At 44.6% G+C, this 15,652-nt stretch overlaps 2 protein-coding genes across 2 annotated transcripts; both read left to right on the plus strand.

The window, feature by feature from the left end:
• Positions 1-1,368: 1,368 nt before the first annotated feature.
• Positions 1,369-6,609, plus strand: rnf25 (ring finger protein 25). The gene is made up of 10 exons (XM_041957252.1): positions 1,369-1,630; positions 1,917-1,988; positions 3,413-3,509; positions 3,954-4,021; positions 4,124-4,193; positions 4,298-4,369; positions 4,662-4,808; positions 4,888-4,977; positions 5,060-5,197; positions 5,353-6,609. Exons 1-10 carry the CDS (start codon positions 1,614-1,616, stop codon positions 6,025-6,027), a joined length of 1,446 nt encoding a protein of 481 aa, XP_041813186.1. The 5' UTR covers positions 1,369-1,613; the 3' UTR covers positions 6,028-6,609.
• Positions 6,610-7,189: 580 nt separating this feature from the next.
• Positions 7,190-12,492, plus strand: kat8 (K(lysine) acetyltransferase 8). Its single transcript, XM_041957485.1, has 11 exons — positions 7,190-7,572; positions 8,116-8,190; positions 8,511-8,689; positions 8,785-8,838; positions 8,969-9,133; positions 9,431-9,520; positions 9,650-9,790; positions 10,076-10,169; positions 10,458-10,608; positions 10,745-10,899; positions 12,292-12,492. The coding sequence occupies exons 1-11, from the start codon at positions 7,254-7,256 to the stop codon at positions 12,354-12,356; spliced, it is 1,488 nt and encodes a 495-aa protein (XP_041813419.1). The 5' UTR covers positions 7,190-7,253; the 3' UTR covers positions 12,357-12,492.
• Positions 12,493-15,652: the final 3,160 nt, after the last annotated feature.

A 15,652-nucleotide genomic window follows, 5' to 3' on the forward strand; every position in this document is an offset into this window, starting at 1 on the left:
CAGCCACAAGAGTACAAAATGTATGCTGACTTCAGATTAATAATAAAAATAGTGTTAATACTATTGTAAAAAAAAAAAGAAAATACAAAACAGTAAAAAAAATATGTAATACTGCACAATATGTAAAGGATCTGAGCGTATGTTGGCATAAATGACAAACAAACAACACATTATATGGGAGACAACATCAACACAGTCTTATGTTAAGTGATGCTGGAGTTGAACCCTGACAGCTGTTGGAATGAAGGACCTGCGGTGGCGTTGCTTCCTACAGGGTGGATGCAGCAGTCTGTTACCAAAGGAGTTGCTGAGGGCCCCCACTGTTTCAAGATTCAAGACTGCCTTTATTGTCATGAGCATGGACATTTCAAAGAAATTTGCATTGCAACCCCCGTGTTAGAAAGATAATAAGAGAGATAATGAAATAAAATAAAGATAATAGAATAAAATAAACATTCAATAAACATTCATAAATGCAATAAAATATACTAAGATGCAGCTGAACATACTAAAATGTATGTATTAAAATGCAGCTGACAATTAGGTACTAATGCAGGGGGTGGAGGGGTTGTCAATGATTAATGTCATCTTGGCTAACATCCTCCTCTCACCTACATCCTCAGTGGTGTCGAGTGCAGTCCAGGACAGAACCAGCTCTCCTGACCAGTTTATTGAGTCTCTTTCTGTCCCTCTCAGAGCTTCCGCAGCCGCAGCAGACCACTGCGTAAAAGACTGCAGATACAACCACAGAGTCATAGAAAGTCCTCAGTAATGTCCTTCAGACTCCAAAGGACCTCAGTCTTCTCAGGAGATGGAGACGACTTTGGCCCTTTCTATACAGGGCACCAATGCTCGTGGACCAGTCCAGTTTATTGTTGAGGTGTACACCCAGGTATTTGTACTCCTCCACGATCTCAATGTAAAAAACCCTGGATGCACACAGATGTAGTCTGTGGTGCTTTCCTGTGGAAGTCTATCAACATCTCTTTAGTCTTGCTGGCATTGATGTGTATATGTACAAAATAATGATAGTATTAGGAATAAAATAACTACTGCTATTATGTAATAGTAAGAATATTGTCTACAACTGCTTAAAATGTATAACTGCTCATCCTTAGAGGATCTTGTTGGGTTCATCCCAGCTGACAAAGGCCAAGAGGCGAGGGAACACCCTGGACAGGTCATCGAAATAAACAAAATAGTATAGTGTATATCAAATACACCCCTTTCAAAATAATACTGCCAAAGAAGAGATGCAGTTACACACTGTGACCACTGGAGGGCAGTGAACACTCATGATTGTTCACTCACGATACTCGTCATTTCCACAAGTGTCAAGTCAGATATATCATGAAGCGACTTCCGCTAAAGAAATTCTAAATAAATCATTCAAATTAGGCAGCAGCACGGATACGCCACTCAACTACATTAATATGTATGCTACGCTGCTAGCAGACGTAACGATGTTCAATTTGTGATGTAGCTGCGTGATTTTTCGCGTGTTGACTCGAGTTACCGATACTTCTCAGCCCCACACTTGTGTTTTGAAAGGTCTGAGCTCAGTCTTCAGCAGCAGCTAACGTTAGCTGCGGCAGCTCGTCAGAAACATCATCATGGCAGCGGAATGCGAGTGAGTTTATTGACAGCTGGTCTCATTTCCCCCCTTAAACTTCAAAAATATTTGCTGACATTCATTGTATTTAGTCTGAAGCTGTTTTATTCAGTGGTCCTCATAGTGTTCCGAGTAAAATCTGACGAAACGTCTGATAAAGCCAACGTTGTTTAGCAACACAGTGTGTGAGCTAACAGGCTAACGCTAGCTTAATTTGGGTGAACGTTAACCAGTTAAAGTTAGAAAATAGCACAGAAAGGCAGCTGTGCGTGTTGCCCACTGAGTTGTCTGCTCTTGTCCGCAGTGTGCTGTCTGAAATCGAGGTGCTGCAGTCGATCTATCTGGATGAACTGCTGGTCAGCAGGAGGGAGGACGGGTGAGACCACAGTTAGCATCACTTCGCTTTATTAGCTTCGGCTGTGACTGGTGCTTCCTCAGCGGTTGGCAGAGCAGGGCTGGTGTGAGGATTCAGACTAAACCGGTGTCACAGTGTCCAACAGCGATGCCACACATTATTATGCCCCCCACCCTGCAGAGGAAACCACACCCTGTGGTAGAAAGTAATCACTAGTACTATTCTCAGGCACTTGTACTTTACTGGAGTATTTGCCTTCTCTGATACTTCTTACTTTGACTCAGAGGGAAATAAGCTCTTCCTACTTTTTGTATTAGTTTAAGTTGCAGTTGCAGACTGATAATGCAAAGTGCAATCAATCAATATATTCTGATTAACACTGAGGCTTTATTGATCCTGGGGGGGCAAGATACCCAACAGATACTGTATGTGATGTAGTTGAAATGAGCTCCACCTTTACCTGCTGCAACGTTAAAGTGATCAACTCATTAATGTGTCACTAGTAATGTTGAAATAATATGATGCACGTTATTCTGAAATGGGCCATTCTGCATAGCGAGTACTTTTATTCTTTGTACCATAAGTATGGTTTGATGTTAATACTTCTGGACTTCTATATGTAACAGAATATTTCTACTCTGTGGTATCTCTGCAGTTACTGAAGCGAAGGCTTGGAGGACTTCTCCAACCGCTGCCTGTAGCGCACTAACACCACCCGATCCACACTTAGTTAAACTTAGTTGATCCTGTTGTGTCAAAGAATCCCAGATTTTGCTGCACTGAAATTGAAGCTGGTGAAATGTGTGATCCTGTTTAAATACTGTGGTTCATGTACATTGTTGTGACAGTATGGCGGAAACATTTGCCGTGGTTATACAGCTGCAGTTTAGCTTTCTGCGGCTCACAGCTCGCTCCTAACAGCTAACAGCTGTCAGATGAAATGGAAATGACACAGAAAACTGACCTGTGTTCAGTTCTGTCACGACGAGCAGAGCTGGAGGACAGACTGTCCTTCGCTCTCATTAAAAACTTCAGCGGCGCTCTGTTATCTGGGGGGAGATCTCCAGTAAAGAATTTGTCACTGTAACAAGGCGATCAGATATGTTAGAACACGACTGAAGCTTTTCGATGGGTCAGTCAGAGACCTCAGACAGTCCAGCATAGTAAATAATGAGAGAGTGATCATCATATTTCATCAGATCAGTTATATTTTGGCCATGGACAAATCTTTTCAATCAATTAAAGATCTTGAAAGCTTGTCCTGAAACATTAAATCCACATATTTTTGACTGGAGTTTTGCACAGAGCGTGTGGTTTGTGTGGCCTGTCGGGCCTTGTGGTGCTGCTTTGTCGCATCAGCCTGGTTGATGTCTGATGACACGTGACTCCACTAGTCTCCTTTGTAACGACTGTTGTTAAAGCTGCTGGTCTGTTGGGTCCCCCAGGGGCTGGGAGGTGAGCCTGGTCCTGTACCCGTCCACAGCCGAGGACTCTGTCTCCCAGTTTGTCCGGCTCACCCTGACTTTGACCCTCGATCAGCAGGTATGAGCTCCACGATCTTACATTGCTCCCACACATGGTTTCAGTATTTCATCTGTTTGAGAGTCTGCATGCAGAAAACAGGACAGGAACAGAGACAAACACTCACAATCGTCAAGATAAAGCTACATTTTTATTATTGATAACGAATCCCGTCTGACTTCCTGTCTGTGGCTCTCTGCTCATTGGTTCCTCCTGAAGATATAAATCTTTAACAGCACCTCATAAATATCTGGTTTCAGCAATTTCCTGTGTGTGTGTTTAATGGAGCTCTGTGACTCACAGTGAATCTATCAGGCTGTGAAACGCTCTCTGAACTGTTAGCACAAACATTCACTGAGATTTGTCGACTGACAGAAAAATGTAGAATATCACCAGAGTTATCAGCTCAGCTCTCATGATGAAGAAACACTGATGAACATGACTCCACCTGTTGTCTGTCTTTAGTATCCGTCGTCTTCTCCGGTCATCTCCATTCATAACCCACGAGGCCTCTCTGATGACAAGCTCAGCAGGTAACGAGCCGACGCCGTGGACTTACCACTATTACTACTTTCTGCTCAGGACGTCATGCTGAGTGTAAAACCCTTTAATCGTGTGCAACCTTTCTCTCTTAGTGTCCAAAAGTGTCTTCAGTTGGAGGCTCAGTCCTGTCTGGGCTCACCTGTGTTGTATCAGCTCATTGAGGTGTTTTCTTTTGATAAATAATTTAACAGAACATGAGGTCATGATCTGCTGTCCTGCTGCTTATCGTCAAGCCTCTAACTCTTCTCCTGTTTTTTCTCCTCCAGAAAGCGAAAGAAATCCTGACTGAAAGTAATATTCCTCATGGAAACTGTGTCATCTGCCTGTATGGCTTTAAGGTACGCAGTATCAACAATGAGCATAATAAGGAGCAGCCTTGTGTTTTGTAGTATTGTTAAATATTCACTGGATCGGGTTTATCTAAATCTGTGGTGTGTTGTGGATGAAGTCGTGACACAGCAACAAAAACATTGATGATATGTCAGTGGTGTGTTTTCCAGTTCGTTCTGCTGCCCCCCGGTGGCCAGAAAAATATTCAACGCAGGATTCGACTGCGTCTCATCTGCAGATTTTTCCAGAAACGTTCCTAAAATCTGCTTTCATGCTTCAATGTTTTGTGTACGTCGTCAGGAGGGAGAGACGTTCACCAAGACGAGCTGCTACCACTACTTCCACTGCCACTGCCTCGGCCGCTACGTCCGCCACTCTGAGAGCGAGCTCCGCCGGAGGGAGAAGGAGTTAGAGGAGGACAAGACCAGAGACCGGACGGACGATCAGGTTGGTCAGGGAGTTCTGGTCACAGGAGTGTTCCGGTCTTCTGTCTCTGCAGCGGTTTAATCCCTGACTCCTCTCGTAGGAGCTGACCGTGGTGTGTCCGGTGTGCAGAGAGCCTCTAACGTACGACGTGGATCAGCTTCTGTCCTCCCCCGCGCCCCAGCTGCCTGAGGTGAGACCGCCTTCTGACGTAGACTAGACGTGAGGCGGCTCAGCTGTTTCCAACACGTTTGTGCTTTGTGTTTTTCACTCAGCTGGACGAAGCAGCCGTCGCTTCAACGTTTCAGCAAAAGTGGTGTGAGCTCCAGAAGCTCTGGGAAAGACAGAGGTCTAAAGGTGGGATCATTGATCCGGAGGTGGAGTCCAATCGGTTTCTCATCCACATCAACGAGGTAAGACAAACGGCCACATTTAGCTCGTAGCGGTCAGTGGTTGAGACGTTTAATAAGGTCTCAGACATGTTTAGAATTTATAGTTAAAACCAACCCGAAATTATTGTAAATTTGTTATTTTTATTTTATTTTAATCACGAACGTTTTTCCCACAGACTCCTTCTGTTGCTGAAAACGGAAACCTGGACGTAGATGTCTGTCCTGGCCCCACGGTGCCCTCTGTTTCCTCTGATGAAGCTGGCATCAGAGGGGACCAGTTTGTTCCTGGACTGTCCCACTGCAGAGGTGGTCCAGGCCAGAGGCGTCAGAACCAGGCGAGGGGGCAGAGGAGAGGGGGCAGGTCCAGACCACATCACAGGAGAGCCGCCCCCGTCGCAGAGCACCTGGACAAACTCTCTCTGTCCTCAGACTGCGCTGAAGGACCAATGAAGGCCAAAGCTCAGGGTAACCACGGCCAGCAGGTGCCAGTGAACGCAGCATCGTGTGAGTCTAAGTCAGGCAGGGACGTCTGTGCGGAGCAGCAAGAGACCGCGGTGTCTCCGGGGGGTCCGCCGGCGTGCCAGGCGGCCTTCGAAACCGAGTGCCCAGAAGATGCTGCGGACTCGGCGGGGGGCCGTGTGCCTCGTGGAAGGAGAAGAGGTCCTCACCGACCTGCCCCGCACTCCGGGGCCCCTGGGCCAGCGCACTATCACTGGGACGGGAGAGCCTCGAGAAGCAGGGGGGGCCCCAACAACCCGTACAGCAGAGGAGGGGGGCCCCGCAGGGGTCACGGCAGGGGCTTCCAACACAAGGTAGTGGAGAGAGAGAGGGGAAGAGAGGAGGTGCTATGACAAAGGGCAACAGGAGGGCCAATGAACAAACGTGTGTTTGCCTCCATCATCAGTTTGCATAGATTAAAGCCCTGCACCAGAAATGACATTCACTGTAGTTCCCCCCCCCCCCCGACATCGCCCGGACCCTGCTCTCTGGTATGCACTGTCATGCACACTAATATCAGATCCAGATGGTTGTTGCTTTGTGTTGTGGTGCAATATGACTCGAAAGAACTACAAATTAAATTTCCTCTGGATGCCAGCGAGTCTCGTTTTCCTGTACTTTTGTGATTTGTTCCACTGATTGTTGCAGCTTTAATTGATCTACTTTTAATTATTTGTTGAGATTTTTGAACTATGATGCTGATTTCAGCAGAGCAACACACCAGACAGAGGCCACCACCCTGCAGGGAATAAAACAGGCCATCAGCTCCACCGTGGCCAGCCACAAAAACGCAGCTCACTTGTTAACTATAATAATCATTTTTACTTTCATGATGTTATTTAAGTAGATTTGATGATAATGATAATTTTACTGCAGTACTTTTACTTGTAAATGTTAGGATATGTTTATTCATCTATTATTGAATACAGGCTTGTCTCATTTCACACTGTGGTATTGAGTCATTCTCCCTCAACCTAATAGGAGTTAATGGAGCCAACAGAGACTGGCCTTCAGTCTTCAGGGGGGCTGAATCGGCCAAACCTCTCAGCCTCATAAGAATTTGGTTCTTGCTCTGAAATGGACCATTTTGCCCTGAGCTTTGTAAGGCTGGCACACTAAAATAGTGCTTTTCTTTCCACATCGTAACTCATACTGAGTGCACCACATCAAACACAAGAGAAACAGTAGTTACAGGGTGCTTCACCTGACACCAGCATTATTACATAGAATTGAGGCCCCATGTTAATATTTTGAAATCTATTTTATAGATTTATATATTGTGTTTATGTGGTACATATTCCTAAATGTGTGTTAAATAAAAAAAAGCAACATATTTTTAACATTTGTAACCAACAGACACACTGGACAGGAAGTGGTAGAAGCCAGAGCTCTAAACAGTGCAGTGCAAAGGCTCATGGGAGTTGTAGTTGAACGTCGAACAGGCGCATTCTGGGAGGAAGAGAGGCGGAACTACGTTTCACCGACGCCATCTTGGCAGTTTTTTGTTGGAAGACCAGCCCCCCCACAAGTCTGCGCAGGGTCGCAGAGGCGTGTTGTTGTTTTCAAAACGGCGGAGGTTATGACTGGCGGGACCGAGTTTCACAAAAGGTATAATAGCAACAAGGACCCTGAATCTAGAATGGACGTAGACATGGATTCCGGCCACATGGAAAGTGAGCGGGGTGAATTGGACAGTAGTATCCCGGCTGCGTGTTCTTCAAACGGCAGCGGCGGGGAAGAGGACGAGGCGGAGGCCGTTGGACGTGCGAGAGAAGCCGGGGGCTCTGGTAGTCAGCACACGCCGGACGGAGGCGGAGTGCTCTGCGGCGGCAGGGAGCAAGAGGTGTCGGTCGAGATTGGAGAAACGTATTTATGTCAACGAGCCGACAAGACATGGCGTGAGTGATGCTTCTGCTCTGTTCCGCGTCGGATCTCAGTGAAGCTAGCAGGTTAACGTTAGTGTGATGAGAAATTCACATATTCATTCATTACATATTTTAAGTTTTTTAAAAATAGATTGATTATCTTGAATATCTGCGTGGTGGTAAGATGTAATTCAGCGATTTTTGCTTTATATTGGTGCCTTCTGGAAAATTCGGCAGAGATGATAAAGTCAAAAACAGCGCAAAGAACAGCGGAGCCGCTTCTAAAAGTTGATATATCGGTGTAGTAAATAGGCCAGCGTTGCAGTTTGGAGGATTATGTGATTACCGTATTGAGTAATGGGTCAGAACACATCTAGCCAAGTTTTCTCAGACGAAATGACTCCAAGTATGTTTGCTAATAAACAAAGAGGCGTTCAGGTCGTAGAAGTTTGAATGGAGTTTGGCGAGGCGTCCCATCCGGTACAAGCTTGCACTTGTACAGGACAAAAAAAATAAAATAAATACGGCTTTGTTGGATAAAAGTCTCATTAACTGATGGTTCTTGCTCTCTTTCAGATACAGCAGAGGTGATTCAGTCCCGACTGAATGAACAGGAGGGCAGAGAGGAGTTCTATGTCCACTATGTAGGATGTGAGTAAATCACTGCTTCCTGATGTGCTCATGCAGTGCTGTCAACAGACTTGCTGGGGCCCGGGGACAAGAGACCATCATAGGGCCCCCAACTCTAGCCCTAATTCTCTGGCTTCTTGTCCCCCGGGACAACATACCCGGTTGCCCCCACCCCCCCGTCGACGGGCTTGTGCTCATGAATGCAATAATCACATAATTAAACCTTACATCTACATCATCCCTGCTCCGCCCTCATTTGCTTCCTTTATACATCCTTATTTTGCCCGTCCCCTCACCCGCTGCTTCACTGCGATCTTCATCTCATTTCCTTTGACACGCAGTCAACAGACGCCTGGATGAGTGGGTGGGAAAGGCTCGTCTGGCACTAACCAAGACGGTGAAGGATGCAGTGAGGAAGAGCACGGAGATCGGCGGCGTTGGTGATTTGGGCGAACAGCCTGAAAGGAAAATCACTCGCAACCAGAAGCGGAAGCATGATGAGATCAACCATGTGCAGAAGGTAGAGAAGTTGTGTGGTACTTAGTTATTTCATGCAGTTTGTGGTGGCACTCCTGTGTAATAAACGGTTGATATTTATCTGTTTTTCCTTTGCAGACATATGCAGAGATGGACCCAACAACAGCTGCCCTGGAGAAGGAACATGAGGCGGTAAGGTGGAGTAATTCATGCATCATTTGGTTAAACTGTCTTTTGTGTTATTGGTGTAACTTCCTAAATGTTTTTGCACTCTTTGTAAATCTTTTCCCTCTTTGCGCCGCCTTGCACGTCCCCCCCTCAGATCACCAAAGTGAAATATGTGGATAAGATCCAGATAGGAAACTTTGAGATCGACGCCTGGTACTTCTCGCCGTTTCCGGAGGACTACGGCAAGCAGCCCAAGCTGTGGATCTGCGAGTACTGCCTGAAGTACATGAAGTACGAGAAGACCTTCAGACATCACCTGGTCAGTGCGGCGCTCGCTTCAGTTTAGAGACGTTTGTGACCATCCTCAGGAATAACAGCTGCTCGTTCATAACATTTCCATCTTTGTTTGAGTCTAAGAACGGAGACGTGAAATTAAACGTGCAGAATATTTTTAGTCTTTTCTTGCATGTATTTGGGAGAAAACTGTTGCTTTTCTCTGACTCACATGTGACCATCAGTGCTTTTATTCCCAAATCCTGCAAAGTTTAGTACCAAGAAGAAGAATTAACAGTGATTAGGTGACGTTCATTCGACCTTTTGCCCTTCGTCTCCTCAGTCCCACTGTCAGTGGAAGCAGCCTCCAGGCAAAGAAATCTACAGGAGGAGCAACATATCGGTGTATGAAGTGGATGGGCGAGACCACAAGGTGAGTACACCTGGAAAAATAAATAAACGATATGGATTCATGTAGTTCTGGCATCTGCCTCCCTGTCATCTGTGTTTCTACTGGAAATAAACCAGTTTGAGTTCACGGCTGTGATTCTTCTGTTTGCAGATCTACTGTCAGAATCTTTGTCTACTAGCGAAACTGTTTCTCGACCACAAGACGCTTTATTTTGACGTGGAGCCCTTTATCTTCTACATCCTCACTGAAGTGAACAAACAGGGAGCGCACATCGTCGGCTACTTCTCCAAAGTAAGGCTGTTTCTGTTTCCTTTCGGTAACATCTGTCACCTCAGTCTGGGACTCTCTGATGTTCAGTCTGTCTTTGACGTTTCAGTGTCGCTCTGTATGTATGAATGTGTTAAATGCAGGTTCCTGCTGCATAAATCATCACGCTTTATGTTTGTAAGCAGTTCACAGATGCTGTTGTATCATCTCTAAACCTTGAAATGGAGCCACACAGTATGTGAGGAGAACCTCAGATCGGAGCCATCGACAAACGTTGGTGTAAACTTCCTGTCTGGTTTTGTTTTTCAGGAGAAAGAGTCTCCAGACGGGAATAATGTGGCGTGTATTCTCACGCTGCCGCCGTACCAACGCAGAGGCTACGGAAAGTTCCTCATAGCTTTTAGTAAGTGAGGCGCCATGACAGTAGCTGTGTGTGTGAATGATTACTGTTCACTAAGTATTAAATATATTCAAGTGTTTTTATATTAGCTGAGTCTGTTAGTCGTAGATCAGCCTATAAACTGCCTGAACCATAATCATGGCAGCTTACCAAAGCCTGCAGCCTTCATTATTGACAATGTCTGCATGCAGAACTCCACTGGAATGTGTATTTGAGTGTTACAGATGGTGGGACACACACATCAATCATCACTTTTGTAATAAAGCGTCCTTATCTGCTGTGTGTGTGCAGGTTACGAGCTGTCCAAGCTGGAGAGTGCAGTCGGTTCTCCAGAGAAGCCCCTGTCTGATCTGGGGAAGCTCAGCTACAGAAGTTACTGGTCTTGGGTCCTGCTGGAGATCCTGAGGGACTTCCGGGGAACGCTGTCAATCAAAGACCTCAGGTAGACACACAAACCCGCTGTCCGATAGCCAGAGACGTTAGAGTCATCATCATCAGACGGCTGATCTTTTCAGTTCAGAGTGTTGCCACTGACAGCTGATGCTCACATCAGACCTTCATCCCCCTCTTCCTCTCAGCCAGATGACCAGCATCACGCAGAGTGACATCATCAGCACGCTACAGTCGCTCAACATGGTCAAGTACTGGAAAGGTCAGCACGTCATCTGTGTGACGCCCAAACTGGTGGAGGAGCACCTGAAGAGCGCCCAGTACAAGAAACCCCCGATCACAGGTAAACCGATGAGTCGGCAAAATGTCAGTAAGCTGAAGCGCTAGTCAAAACAACACACGCACGCACACACTAAAGCAGGGGTCACCAACCCGGTGCCCGCGGGCACCAGGTCGCCCACAGCATCCACATCAGTCGCCCGTAAGCCAGTTCTAAAAATAGCACTAATCACGAATTAGCTCTCTAAAATGTTATTTTAATTGTGTTGCTATTCTTTTTGAATTACATTTACACTGATGTAAATTTAAAAACGAATACATAAAAACGTAAAAAAAATGTATATCATAAAAAAAGTTTAATATAGGAACTCTGACGTAGTCTGGGTCGGAGGTCAGTCTAGTGCGCATGACAAACCGGCTTTGCTGAGATGCAAAGATGAGGAGACGAAGTGTTTTCTACCCACAAAAACAGCAGAAAAAAGGAAGAAAACAACATTTTCACAGTGAATGGGAGGAAGAGTTCTTTTTTACTAACTTGAAAGAAAACTGTGTCTCATTTGCGGTGCGACTGTGGCGACGGCGACAGATGTGTTACTAAGTGTAACAGACGTGATGATTTGTTTTAATGGCTGCAAATGTGGTGATTAGTACAAATGTGATAAGATTTATTTTAAAAGGAGTCGATTTTTGTTAAATCTTACATAATTGATCATTTTTTACAAACATGGTTCAGAGTTTATGATTTGATAAAAACTGTTGGTGGCTAGTAAAAATTGAAAAAGATTTCCTGCAAAATGTTGTGGAAGTGATCATTTGAAAATGAAACAATTGGATATTGCATATTGAAATTTATCTGTTTCCTGCCTTGTTTAATCATTCTGAATAACTATTGTGATGGATCATCAGCGATCAGTGTCTTCACATAGAATATCATTAATAATAATATCAAATTAAAGGTACACTGTGTAACTTTGTTATTTCAGAAGTGTATCGTCAAAGTGGTAACACTTTGCATTACTCAGTGCCCTTGAAGTAGCTCTTAGTTTCAAAAAGGTTGGTGACCCCTGCACTAAAGTGTCACAGTCTACATCTGTTTGCTGTGTTGTTGTGGTATTTGTAGCTGTTCATTAACCAGTGAAACCAGATACAGATATACTTCATATTTGTCATTTTAAATTAGTTAAATTTACTGTATTAGCTTTAATTTTCCATTTTTTTTAGACATAATTGGCAGTTTTTGCAGTCATTCTGCTGCTGGTTTATTAAAATTCTGCTGTTGTTGGGTGATATGTTAGAAATGATCACATCAGGCTCTCAGAATAACGACCAGCAGGCTGAATGTTGCTCATGAACGCAGCACCGACTGTGTCATCGCACACAGACGTCACGTCGTGGTGTTTCTTCTTCACTTCACTGTCCTCCAAACATCACAGTGTGTGTCTTGTGTCCTTTGCAGTGGACACGATGTGCTTGAAGTGGGCGCCCCCCAAAAACAAACAAGCAAAGTTGTCCAAGAAGTGAGAGGAGTGACGCCGCATCTGTCCGTCAGTCAGCCGGTGCACGTCGTCTGCAGAGCTCACCTGTTCCTCACCTGTTAGGAAAACTCAGTGTAAATAGCCGTTATTAGCACCTGTCAGTATTTTCTTAAATATATATGTAAAAAAAAAAACAACTCCCAGACTCCTGTCTCTTGTCTCCTGGTTCTTTCCTTCTATCAACAAGATACGTTTTTCATAGATTGTGTATTTATACCAACAAAAATAATTTGGGCTGTTATTGAAGAATTTAGAGTTCAGATCAATTCATGGTAAAGAGCTTTTATATATGGATGATAATGATCAGCTGATTTCAAGGTGACAGAATGATGATGATGATGATGATGATGTCATCAGTCTAAAGGTGTAGTAGAGTCACGTGACTTGCCGACCTCTGTAGATCTGAACTACTGGACTGCAGACTTGGAGCTCGTCTCACAGGCCCGCTCAGCTGTTTCAGTTCCAGGCTCTGATGCTGAGCATGCTCGCTCCCTGCTGGAGCTGATTGGATGAGATCGCCTGCACCTGAGCCCTCTCCTGCAGGGACGAGTCCACATGTCTGCTGCGAGGAAGCGGATTAGTGGGACACCTCATGTTGGATGTTTCTCCACAGAAATTCAAAGTTTATTCCAAGTAAACGATGAAAAAAGTTTATTTTCAGCGTCCTCACTGCTGGAGTTCACACACAGGTGAGTTCAACAAAACAGTGCAGTGATGGTAGATGTAGATTTTTTTTATGTTCTTCAGCAGCTTTGGACAGTTTGTGGCATCACGGAAGAGTCTGAAATGATTCAGGTCTAAAATGTTTGCGGTTTGTGTACACGTGTTCGGGTCCACAGCCTGGTCTGATATATTATTTCTGATTTATTTAGTTCCCAAACACAGAAAATGTAACTGCTGGGAAATAAAACTCCAAGTTTAATGCAGACTTAACGTCAACAGAAGGCTACAATCAATTAATCAATCAGCTCACTGGGTCACTCAGTGCAGTTTGTCTATGGCCTGATGTAATATCATGATAAACACAAGGGGGCAGCAGTGCTCCAACTCACCACTGATGCTTAAAAGAAGCGTCCGGTGGAAACATTATAGTTTAACAACAGCAAATTTCTTCTTAAAAGACCTTCAGCATGTTCACTGTGAGGCAGTGATGTATAATATTATGTAAAGTATGTTTTATCATCGGGGCCTTAACTGACGGTGCACTTTAACTGAGGTGAACGAGGCTCCACTAAATACCTGCCTGTCCCAGTAGAGGTACACAGGTACAGGACGTTGAGTTTGGCTTACTGGTATCTGTGAGTTAAAATAAATACACCACTGATATATCTGCTGATGAGGAAGTTCAATTATTATTTCTGTAAACAATCACACACAGAGATGCAGCCTGTTAGCTGTGAACATGTGATGTTACAACACTTCACTGAGAAGTATTATTCATTAATTCATTCATACAGTGTAAATATCTCCTTGTAGTTCGAGTGTGAAGATGTCATTCCTCCACTAGACGCACACTTGTGTCACCACATGACGGATTATTTTACCACACTGATAAACTCCCTGTAGACGTCCACATAAATCGATGTTAATAAAATTCTTAATCCCTAACCTTCATGTTCACACAGTTAACCACTTCAGCACAACAGTCACTAATGTTTGGCAGAAACAGCAAATTTAATTAGAATATTTATCATTCATCGTCATATTCATTAACTCATTGAATAGAAAGCTCCCAGTGTGACTGGCAGTGAGTAAAAGCATTAAATAACCATCTAATATATATTCATGCAGAGGTAGGAGCTCTTCAATCAGCCCTCTGTAACGCACCACTAAAGATAACACTGACAGCATTGAGGAGGACTGGAAGGAGTCCATCAGAATGTTTTTCCAGTCAGGAACGCCGCTGTCGGCTGTAAACACAGTCAGACACATGTAAACACAGCTCAGCGGCACATGGGCGCTTCTTTTCTCTGGAACATTTTATTTATGTTCTGGGCTGTAAACAGGAAGTCGTGTGAAGCTTCACCATCGGAACAGAACGGATTAATGCTTGACTTAAGGCTGCAGCTGGACCGAGGAATCAGTCATGTCTGAAGGAAAGAGCAGACAGACAGACAGGCAGACAGACAGGCAGACAGGCAGGGCTGAAGGAGGATCTGAGCCACCATTTACCATGTCAGGTCTAAATGTTGCTGAAATATTTACAGAGAATATAAATAAAACTGAATAAATCTGACAACAACAAATCATTTGATTTGACTTCTTTTGAGGTTTGGTGCTGGAGTCCCGGCTGCGACCCTGGATACGGTCCACCAGCTAACTCTGCTGCCACGCCGACACTAATCAGCTCTGTCCTTTCAGCCGCACGCCATCGATCAGCTGTATTGATGATTCCATCAGCGCTGGCTGTGGCTGCCCTTCACTGCACACATGAAGCGCTTCAGTAAGTAAGACTCTCTGAACTTTTCTGTTCTAACAAGGCCTGAGGCGGAGAATGTAATAAAACATATGTGCATGAAAGATACTTAAAGGTTGTTCTGTATTTTAGTTCCTGTGTGTTAGTCTGCCTCTGGATCCTTGCTGACCTCCTGCCTGTGGCTCTTTGCTCCCAGCTCATTGGTTCAGACTAAAAATATAAATAGCATATTTGTCTGGGACTATTTTCAGCAGCGGATTAATCCACAGTTGGTGCTGTAGTGTGTGTTTGTGGCAGCAGGACAGTGTGTGTGTGTGTGTGTGACTGAGTCAGAATAAACTACAGTGTGTGTGTGTGTGTGTGTGTGTGTGTGTGTGTGTGTGTGTGTGTGTGTGTGTCAGTCAGAGCAACATTGAGGCTCACTGATGTGTTTTAATGGAGCTCTGTGACTCAGAGGAAGAGGATCCATCAGGCTGTGATTCACACAGTGATTATTAGCAGATACATTCATTCATTGTTGGTTTTAGTCTTTTAGAGAAATGAAGGAAAGTCACCAGACTGATCCTGAACAGGTCTGAATTTAAGGTGCAGTTCCTCTAATGGCCACTACACGGCGCCGGATCTATTTCCAGTATATGACGCCTGTTAAAAACATGTTAATGGACGATGAGCAGGCCGCTCCTCCGCTCCACCCACTTTCTGCTCCATTTCACATGATTTGGGATTTTCTGGCTCAGTGGTGAAAATGGCCCTTTAAAAATAACCTCTGACGATTTCACAAACACTGCGGCCGGATTATTTTACACGTTATGATCCAAATACCAGCCTGCATCACAAACCAGTACAAAATCAGTTTGTCTTTAGAG

This window comes from Chelmon rostratus, chromosome 17, assembly GCF_017976325.1.
Source record: "Chelmon rostratus isolate fCheRos1 chromosome 17, fCheRos1.pri, whole genome shotgun sequence".
NCBI lineage: Eukaryota > Metazoa > Chordata > Actinopteri > Chaetodontiformes > Chaetodontidae > Chelmon > Chelmon rostratus.

Excerpts from the sequence above, each read along its gene's own strand:
- rnf25 (XM_041957252.1), top strand. Across the intron at positions 4,809-4,887 it reads GAGACCGGACGGACGATCAG|GAGCTGACCGTGGTGTGTCC; the intron begins GTTGGTCAGGGA and ends CTCCTCTCGTAG. Across the intron at positions 4,978-5,059 it reads CCGCGCCCCAGCTGCCTGAG|CTGGACGAAGCAGCCGTCGC; the intron begins GTGAGACCGCCT and ends TTTTTCACTCAG.
- kat8 (XM_041957485.1), top strand. The coding sequence starts at position 7,254 with ATGACTGGCGGGACCGAGTTTCACAAAAGGTATAATAGCAACAAGGAC. Across the intron at positions 9,791-10,075 it reads TCGTCGGCTACTTCTCCAAA|GAGAAAGAGTCTCCAGACGG; the intron begins GTAAGGCTGTTT and ends TTTGTTTTTCAG. Across the intron at positions 10,609-10,744 it reads CTGTCAATCAAAGACCTCAG|CCAGATGACCAGCATCACGC; the intron begins GTAGACACACAA and ends TCTTCCTCTCAG.